Genomic DNA, 10,321 nt, shown 5'->3' with positions numbered 1-10,321 from the left:
GTGTGTGTGTGTGTGTGTGTGTGTGTGTGTGTGTGTGTGTGTGTGTGTGTGTGTGTGTATGTGTGTTTCAACATTGCATTGGGCTGAAAATTATAGATAATGATGGTACATTACTGCAAATTTAATGGATACATAACATATCACATCACATACTGGAAACTGCATCACTAAAGAAAATAATAATAATAATGATAGATAGAACATTCAGGGGAATCTGATGCAGAGAAACCCTTACAAACTAAGACACATTATATGACTGCAACCTCTGACGAGTAGAGCTTAAGCTAATGATTTTTATCATAGATGAAATAATTGAAGAGAACAAGTGAGATATTTTTTAGCATATCACCCAACACATCACATCAGCCTATCATGATATATTTATTTTCATTGATATTATATTGATAAGCATTAATCACATGATCTTAAATGTTTAATGAACAAGAAAAGAATGTATCTATATTTCAGCCAGATAAAAGTAACATTAGAATTATGATACTAATGATAATCATAATTATAACAATTATAATACTGATTGTAATACTAGTGGTGATTATCTTAGCAGCTGCAATGGTAATAACAGCATTAATGATAATACTAATAACAGTAATATTACTAATAATATGATAATAATGATAATAACAATCAATAGTAATAATAATGATAACGATAATAATAGCAACGATGATAATAACAATGTTAATAATGATGATGATAATAAAAAAAAATTATAACAATCGTCATAATAATAATGAAAACAACAACACTAATAGCGTCTCAAGAAAAACAATATATAAATAAAAAAGCATCACACAAAGACCTCTTTTCCTAAAACATCTTTTTTCGTCCTTCTTAAAACGTCTCAAGAAAGAAAGAAAAAATATAACAGCTCCACGCCAAGACTTCCTTCCTCCATTTTCCTTTTCCCTTTTTCTCTCTCTTTCTTAAACACAAAACACCCAAGACGATCCGACAAACCTCCTCGCATATCTCAGTGTTTCTTGCACTTCTTGCCCTTCTTGCATTTCTTATCTTTGTCCTTTTTATCGTCGTCATCACCGGCCGTTAAGAGGCTCCAGTCCGGCATGGCAGCGACGCTCTCGGGCATCTTCTGTATGCATTCGCCGCGAAGGCACGTCAGGAAGTCGGAAATCTGGGAAGGAGAGAGGGAAACGGATTTCTTTCTTTCTTTCTTTCTCTTTTCTTTTTCGGATTTTTTATTTTGAAGTCGGAAATCTGAGAAGGAAAGAGGGAACGGGATTCTCTTTTTTTTTTTTTTTTTTGTGAGGGGGGTTGATTTTGAAGTCGGAAATCTGGGAAGGAAAGAGGGAAACGGATTTCTTTCTTTCTTTCTTTCTGTTTTCTTCTGGGATTTTTTTATTTTGAAGTTGGAAATCTGAGAAGGAGAGAGGGAGAGGGATTTTTTTTTTCTTACTGTCAACTTTCTTTGGGGATTTTTGATTTTGGTCGGAAATCTGGGAAGGAAAGAGGGAGAGGGCAATGTTTTTTTCTTTAGAATTTTGAATTTGAAGTTTACAATCTGAGGGGAAGGAGAAAGAGGAAGAAAAGAGATACTACAATTTTGATTTCAGTTTAGAATCTGAGGGAGGGGGGGAAGGGAGAGGAAGAAAAGAGATATTCGAATTTTGAATTTGAAGCTTAGAATCTGAGGGGATGGAAAAGGGAGAGCGAGAGGGGAAAAAGACTTTGGAATTTTGATTTTAAAATTAAGAATCTGAGGAGGAGGAAGAGAGAGAGAAAAAATAGAATTCTGATTTTGCAGTCGGAAATCTGGAGAAGGAGAAGAAAGCCTTAGAATTTTGATTTTGAAGTCGGAAATCTGAGGGAGAGGAAAAAGAGGATTTTAGATTTTTTAAAAAGTTTAGGCTCTGGGGAAATATTTAGAATTTTGATTTTTGAACTTTGAAATTAAAGTTAGGGGAAAGAGGAAGAGGGAGAAAAGAGATTTAGAATTTTGATTTTGAAGTTCAGATTCCGAGGGGAAGGAAAGCTGGAGAGCTAGAAAAGAAAATTTTAGAATTTTGAATTTGAAGTTGAAGCGTTAAGGTTGGATTTAGGATTTGGGAATTCAAACTGGAAATTAGATATTTTCATCCCTTTTTGTGCTTGATATTTATGTTTGGGAATTTAGAATCAGAATTTAGATTTTGTGTACGGGTTTGAAAGTCAGATCTGGAATTAAGATTTTTGTGTCTGATAATCAGATTTGGGAATCTAGAATTAGAATATAGAATTCGACGTTTTCTTTTGTTTGATCAATCATTCAGGTTTGGGAATTTGGAAGTTTAGAATATCGATCGAAAATTTAAAACTAAGGTAAAGAGTTTAGATTTAAATTTTACGCGTTTAGATTTCAGTTATGAATTTAGAATTTTATGAATTCTCACACCCCTTAAAAATGCTGCCCCAACATACCTCTCTGACATCCTCATGCCCCTTGAAAATGCTGCCCCAACATATCTCTATGACATCCTCATGCCCCTTGAAAATGCTGCCCCAACATACCTCTCTGACATCCTCATGCCCCTTGAAAATGCTGCCCCAACATACCTCTCTGACATCCTCATGCCCCTTGAAAATGCTGCCCCAACATACCTCTCTGACATCCTCATGCCCCTTGAAAATGCTGCCCCAACATATCTCTATGACATCCTCATGCCCCTTGAAAATGCTGCCCCAACATATCTCTATGACATCCTCATGCCCCTTGAAAATGCTGCCCCAACATACCTCTCTGACATCCTCATGCCCCTTGAAAATGCTGCCCCAACATACCTCTCTGACATCCTCATGCCCCTTGAAAATGCTGCCCCAACATATCTCTCTGACATCCTCATGCCCCTTGAAAATGCTGCCCCAACATACCGTTCTGACATCCTCATGCCCCTTGAAAATGCTGCCCCAACATATCTCTATGACATCCTCATGCCCCTTGAAAATGCTGCCCCAACATATCTCTCTGACATCCTCATGCCCCTTGAAAATGCTGCCCCAACTTATCTCTCTGACATCCTCATGCCCCTTGAAAATGCTGCCCCAACATATCTCTATGACATCCTCATGCCCCTTGAAAATGCTGCCCCAACTTATCTCTATGACATCCTCATGCCCCTTGAAAATGCTGCCCCAACATACCTCTCTGACATCCTCATGCCCCTTGAAAATGCTGCCCCAACATACCGTTCTGACATCCTCATGCCCCTTGAAAATGCTGCCCCAACATATCTCTCTGACATCCTCATGCCCCTTGAAAATGCTGCCCCAACATACCTCTCTGACATCCTCATGCCCCTTAAAAATGCTGCCCCAACATATCTCTCTGACATCCTCATGCCCCTTGAAAATGCTGCCCCAACTTATCTCTCTGACATCCTCATGCCCCTTGAAAATGCTGCCCCAACATATCTCTATGACATCCTCATGCCCCTTGAAAATGCTGCCCCAACATACCTCTCTGACATCCTCATGCCCCTTGAAAATGCTGCCCCAACATATCTCTCTGACATCCTCATGCCCCTTGAAAATGCTGCCCCAACTTATCTCTCTGACATCCTCATGCCCCTTGAAAATGCTGCCCCAACATATCTCTATGACATCCTCATGCCCCTTGAAAATGCTGCCCCAACATACCTCTCTGACATCCTCATGCCCCTTAAAAATGCTGCCCCAACATATCTCTCTGACATCCTCATGCCCCTTAAAAATGCTGCCCCAACATATCTCTATGACATCCTCATGCCCCTTGAAAATGCTGCCCCAACATACCGTTCTGACATCCTCATGCCCCTTGAAAATGCTGCCCCAACATATCTCTATGACATCCTCATGCCCCTTGAAAATGCTGCCCCAACATACCTCTCTGACATCCTCATGCCCCTTGAAAATGCTGCCCCAACATACCGTTCTGACATCCTCATGCCCCTTGAAAATGCTGCCCCAACATACCTCTCTGACATCCTCATGCCCCTTGAAAATGCTGCCCCAACATATCTCTCTGACATCCTCATGCCCCTTGAAAATGCTGCCCCAACATATCTCTATGACATCCTCATGCCCCTTGAAAATGCTGCCCCAACATACCTCTCTGACATCCTCATGCCCCTTGAAAATGCTGCCCCAACATACCTCTCTGACATCCTCATGCCCCTTGAAAATGCTGCCCCAACATATCTCTATGACATCCTCATGCCCCTTGAAAATGCTGCCCCAACATATCTCTCTGACATCCTCATGCCCCTTGAAAATGCTGCCCCAACATATCTCTCTGACATCCTCATGCCCCTTGAAAATGCTGCCCCAACATACCTCTCTGACATCCTCATGCCCCTTAAAAATGCTGCCCCAACATATCTCTATGACATCCTCATGCCCCTTGAAAATGCTGCCCCAACATACCTGTCTGACATCCTCATGCCCCTTGAAAATGCTGCTCCAACATACCGTTCTGACATCCTCATGCCCCTTGAAAATGCTGCCCCAACATATCTCTATGACATCCTCATGCCCCTTGAAAATGCTGCCCCAACATATCTCTCTGACATCCTCATGCCCCTTGAAAATGCTGCCCCAACATACCGTTCTGACATCCTCATGCCCCTTGAAAATGCTGCCCCAACATATCTCTCTGACATCCTCATGCCCCTTGAAAATGCTGCCCCAACTTATCTCTCTGACATCCTCATGCCCCTTGAAAATGCTGCCCCAACATACCTCTCTGACATCCTCATGCCCCTTAAAAATGCTGCCCCAACATATCTCTATGACATCCTCATGCCCCTTGAAAATGCTGCCCCAACATACCTCTCTGACATCCTCATGCCCCTTGAAAATGCTGCCCCAACATACCGTTCTGACATCCTCATGCCCCTTGAAAATGCTGCCCCAACATACCTCTCTGACATCCTCATGCCCCTTGAAAATGCTGCCCCAACATATCTCTCTGACATCCTCATGCCCCTTGAAAATGCTGCCCCAACATATCTCTATGACATCCTCATGCCCCTTGAAAATGCTGCCCCAACATACCTCTCTGACATCCTCATGCCCCTTGAAAATGCTGCCCCAACATATCTCTATGACATCCTCATGCCCCTTAAAAATGCTGCCCCAACATATCTCTCTGACATCCTCATGCCCCTTGAAAATGCTGCCCCAACATATCTCTATGACATCCTCATGCCCCTTGAAAATGCTGCCCCAACATATCTCTATGACATCCTCATGCCCCTTGAAAATGCTGCCCCAACATACCTCTCTGACATCCTCATGCCCCTTAAAAATGCTGCCCCAACATACCTCTCTGACATCCTCATGCCCCTTAAAAATGCTGCCCCAACATATCTCTATGACATCCTCATGCCCCTTGAAAATGCTGCCCCAACATACCGTTCTGACATCCTCATGCCCCTTGAAAATGCTGCCCCAACATATCTCTCTGACATCCTCATGCCCCTTGAAAATGCTGCCCCAACATACCTCTCTGACATCCTCATGCCCCTTGAAAATGCTGCCCCAACATATCTCTATGACATCCTCATGCCCCTTGAAAATGCTGCTCCAACATACCGTTCTGACATCCTCATGCCCCTTGAAAATGCTGCCCCAACATATCTCTCTGACGTCCTCATGCCCCTTAAAAATGCTGCCCCAACATATCTCTATGACATCCTCATGCCCCTTGAAAATGCTGCCCCAACATACCGTTCTGACATCCTCATGCCCCTTGAAAATGCTGCCCCAACATATCTCTATGACATCCTCATGCCCCTTGAAAATGCTGCCCCAACATACCTCTCTGACATCCTCATGCCCCTTGAAAATGCTGCCCCAACATACCTCTCTGACATCCTCATGCCCCTTGAAAATGCTGCCCCAACATACCTCTCTGACATCCTCATGCCCCTTGAAAATGCTGCCCCAACATATCTCTCTGACATCCTCATGCCCCTTGAAAATGCTGCCCCAACATATCTCTATGGCATCCTCATGCCCCTTGAAAATGCTGCCCCAACATACCTCTCTGACATCCTCATGCCCCTTGAAAATGCTGCCCCAACATATCTCTATGACATCCTCATGCCCCTTGAAAATGCTGCCCCAACATATCTCTCTGACATCCTCATGCCCCTTGAAAATGCTGCCCCAACATATCTCTATGACATCCTCATGCCCCTTGAAAATGCTGCCCCAACATATCTCTCTGACATCCTCATGCCCCTTGAAAATGCTGCCCCAACTTATCTCTCTGACATCCTCATGCCCCTTGAAAATGCTGCCCCAACATACCTCTCTGACATCCTCATGCCCCTTAAAAATGCTGCCCCAACATATCTCTATGACATCCTCATGCCCCTTGAAAATGCTGCTCCAACATACCGTTCTGACATCCTCATGCCCCTTGAAAATGCTGCCCCAACATACCTCTCTGACATCCTCATGCCCCTTGAAAATGCTGCCCCAACATACCTGTCTGACATCCTCATGCCCCTTGAAAATGCTGCCCCAACATACCTCTCTGACATCCTCATGCCCCTTAAAAATGCTGCCCCAACATATCTCTATGACATCCTCATGCCCCTTGAAAATGCTGCTCCAACATACCGTTCTGACATCCTCATGCCCCTTGAAAATGCTGCCCCAACATATCTCTCTGACATCCTCATGCCCCTTGAAAATGCTGCCCCAACTTATCTCTCTGACATCCTCATGCCCCTTGAAAATGCTGCCCCAACATATCTCTATGACATCCTCATGCCCCTTGAAAATGCTGCCCCAACATACCTCTCTGACATCCTCATGCCCCTTAAAAATGCTGCCCCAACATATCTCTCTGACATCCTCATGCCCCTTGAAAATGCTGCCCCAACATACCTCTCTGACATCCTCATGCCCCTTAAAAATGCTGCCCCAACATATCTCTATGACATCCTCATGCCCCTTGAAAATGCTGCTCCAACATACCGTTCTGACATCCTCATGCCCCTTGAAAATGCTGCCCCAACATATCTCTATGACATCCTCATGCCCCTTGAAAATGCTGCCCCAACATATCTCTATGACATCCTCATGCCCCTTGAAAATGCTGCCCCAACATATCTCTCTGACATCCTCATGCCCCTTGAAAATGCTGCCCCAACATACCTCTCTGACATCCTCATGCCCCTTAAAAATGCTGCCCCAACATATCTCTATGACATCCTCATGCCCCTTGAAAATGCTGCTCCAACATACCGTTCTGACATCCTCATGCCCCTTGAAAATGCTGCCCCAACATACCTCTCTGACATCCTCATGCCCCTTGAAAATGCTGCCCCAACATACCTGTCTGACATCCTCATGCCCCTTGAAAATGCTGCCCCAACATACCTCTCTGACATCCTCATGCCCCTTAAAAATGCTGCCCCAACATATCTCTATGACATCCTCATGCCCCTTGAAAATGCTGCCCCAACATACCGTTCTGACATCCTCATGCCCCTTGAAAATGCTGCCCCAACATATCTCTCTGACATCCTCATGCCCCTTGAAAATGCTGCCCCAACATATCTCTCTGACATCCTCATGCCCCTTGAAAATGCTGCCCCAACATATCTCTCTGACATCCTCATGCCCCTTGAAAATGCTGCCCCAACATATCTCTATGACATCCTCATGCCCCTTGAAAATGCTGCCCCAACATATCTCTATGACATCCTCATGCCCCTTGAAAATGCTGCCCCAACATATCTCTCTGACATCCTCATGCCCCTTGAAAATGCTGCCCCAACATACCTCTCTGACATCCTCATGCCCCTTAAAAATGCTGCCCCAACATATCTCTATGACATCCTCATGCCCCTTGAAAATGCTGCTCCAACATACCGTTCTGACATCCTCATGCCCCTTGAAAATGCTGCCCCAACATACCTCTCTGACATCCTCATGCCCCTTGAAAATGCTGCCCCAACATACCTGTCTGACATCCTCATGCCCCTTGAAAATGCTGCCCCAACATACCTCTCTGACATCCTCATGCCCCTTAAAAATGCTGCCCCAACATATCTCTATGACATCCTCATGCCCCTTGAAAATGCTGCCCCAACATACCGTTCTGACATCCTCATGCCCCTTGAAAATGCTGCCCCAACATATCTCTCTGACATCCTCATGCCCCTTGAAAATGCTGCCCCAACATATCTCTCTGACATCCTCATGCCCCTTAAAAATGCTGCCCCAACATATCTCTATGACATCCTCATGCCCCTTGAAAATGCTGCCCCAACATACCGTTCTGACATCCTCATGCCCCTTGAAAATGCTGCCCCAACATATCTCTCTGACATCCTCATGCCCCTTGAAAATGCTGCCCCAACATACCTCTCTGACATCCTCATGCCCCTTGAAAATGCTGCCCCAACATATCTCTATGACATCCTCATGCCCCTTGAAAATGCTGCCCCAACATACCTCTCTGACATCCTCATGCCCCTTAAAAATGCTGCCCCAACATATCTCTCTGACATCCTCATGCCCCTTGAAAATGCTGCCCCAACTTATCTCTCTGACATCCTCATGCCCCTTGAAAATGCTGCCCCAACATATCTCTATGACATCCTCATGCCCCTTGAAAATGCTGCCCCAACATACCTCTCTGACATCCTCATGCCCCTTGAAAATGCTGCCCCAACATACCTCTCTGACATCCTCATGCCCCTTAAAAATGCTGCCCCAACATATCTCTATGACATCCTCATGCCCCTTGAAAATGCTGCCCCAACATACCGTTCTGACATCCTCATGCCCCTTGAAAATGCTGCCCCAACATATCTCTCTGACATCCTCATGCCCCTTGAAAATGCTGCCCCAACATACCTCTCTGACATCCTCATGCCCCTTGAAAATGCTGCCCCAACATACCTCTCTGACATCCTCATGCCCCTTGAAAATGCTGCCCCAACATACCGTTCTGACATCCTCATGCCCCTTGAAAATGCTGCCCCAACATATCTCTCTGACATCCTCATGCCCCTTGAAAATGCTGCCCCAACATATCTCTCTGACATCCTCATGCCCCTTGAAAATGCTGCCCCAACATATCTCTCTGACATCCTCATGCCCCTTGAAAATGCTGCCCCAACTTATCTCTCTGACATCCTCATGCCCCTTGAAAATGCTGCCCCAACATACCTCTCTGACATCCTCATGCCCCTTGAAAATGCTGCCCCAACATACCTCTCTGACATCCTCATGCCCCTTAAAAATGCTGCCCCAACATATCTCTATGACATCCTCATGCCCCTTGAAAATGCTGCCCCAACATACCGTTCTGACATCCTCATGCCCCTTGAAAATGCTGCCCCAACATATCTCTCTGACATCCTCATGCCCATTGAAAATGCTGCCCCAACTTATCTCTCTGACATCCTCATGCCCCTTGAAAATGCTGCCCCAACATACCTCTCTGACATCCTCATGCCCCTTGAAAATGCTGCCCCAACATACCTCTCTGACATCCTCATGCCCCTTGAAAATGCTGCCCCAACATACCGTTCTGACATCCTCATGCCCCTTGAAAATGCTGCCCCAACATATCTCTCTGACATCCTCATGCCCCTTGAAAATGCTGCCCCAACATATCTCTCTGACATCCTCATGCCCCTTGAAAATGCTGCCCCAACATATCTCTCTGACATCCTCATGCCCCTTGAAAATGCTGCCCCAACTTATCTCTCTGACATCCTCATGCCCCTTGAAAATGCTGCCCCAACATACCTTATAATCATCGGGATCAGGGCATGTGGAGAGAGCCGTCGTCACCACATCCTTGACCAACGGATGCATCATGGTGGTTGTGAGCTTGAACTGGAGGGCAGCGCGGTTCAGGGTTCCGTTGAGGGTCAGCTGGGAAAAGGGGTCAGGTCAGGTTGGTGGTTGTGAGGGTTGGATGCTGTGGTGGCGGTTGGGTTATTTGGGTTGATATTTTGTGACTTGTATTATGTTATTATTCTCTCTCTCTCTCTCTCTCTCTCTCTCTCTCTCTCTTTTTTCTCTCTCGTTCTCTCTCTTTCTCTCTCTTCCTCTCTCTATCTCTCTCTCCTTTCTTTGTTTATTTTGTCTCTCTTTCTCTTTCTTGGGGGTGTCTGGAAACGTATATTTTCTTGGAGTGAATTTCACCCACAGATTTCCATAATTTTTGGAGTTGTGAAGGCGCTATTCATTTATCTAGTATTCTGTTCACCGCCAGCAGCTACATCCTCATTCACTTAGTAGTTCAGTCCACCCCCCGCTATTTCACATAAAGTCTATCCGTGCTTTTTTCTCT

General features: G+C 45.1%; 1 protein-coding gene across 1 annotated transcript in view; it reads right to left on the bottom strand.

The window, feature by feature from the left end:
- Window positions 1–103: 103 nt before the first annotated feature.
- LOC113806962 (uncharacterized) overlaps window positions 104–10,321 on the bottom strand; it is a 13,967-nt gene continuing 3,749 nt past the window's right edge. The window contains exons 5-6 of the mRNA XM_070134453.1: window positions 9,772–9,900; window positions 104–1,153 (exon numbers count right to left, since the gene is read on the bottom strand). Coding sequence (XP_069990554.1) covers window positions 992–1,153; window positions 9,772–9,900 — 291 coding nt within the window. The 3' untranslated portion in view covers window positions 104–991. The remainder of the gene's footprint in view (window positions 1,154–9,771; window positions 9,901–10,321) is intronic.

Source organism: Penaeus vannamei, chromosome 19, assembly GCF_042767895.1.
Source record: "Penaeus vannamei isolate JL-2024 chromosome 19, ASM4276789v1, whole genome shotgun sequence".
Classification (NCBI taxonomy): Eukaryota; Metazoa; Arthropoda; class Malacostraca; order Decapoda; family Penaeidae; genus Penaeus; species Penaeus vannamei.
The sequence above is the reverse complement of the archived record's forward strand: the minus strand, read 5'-3'. Positions and strand labels throughout refer to the sequence as shown.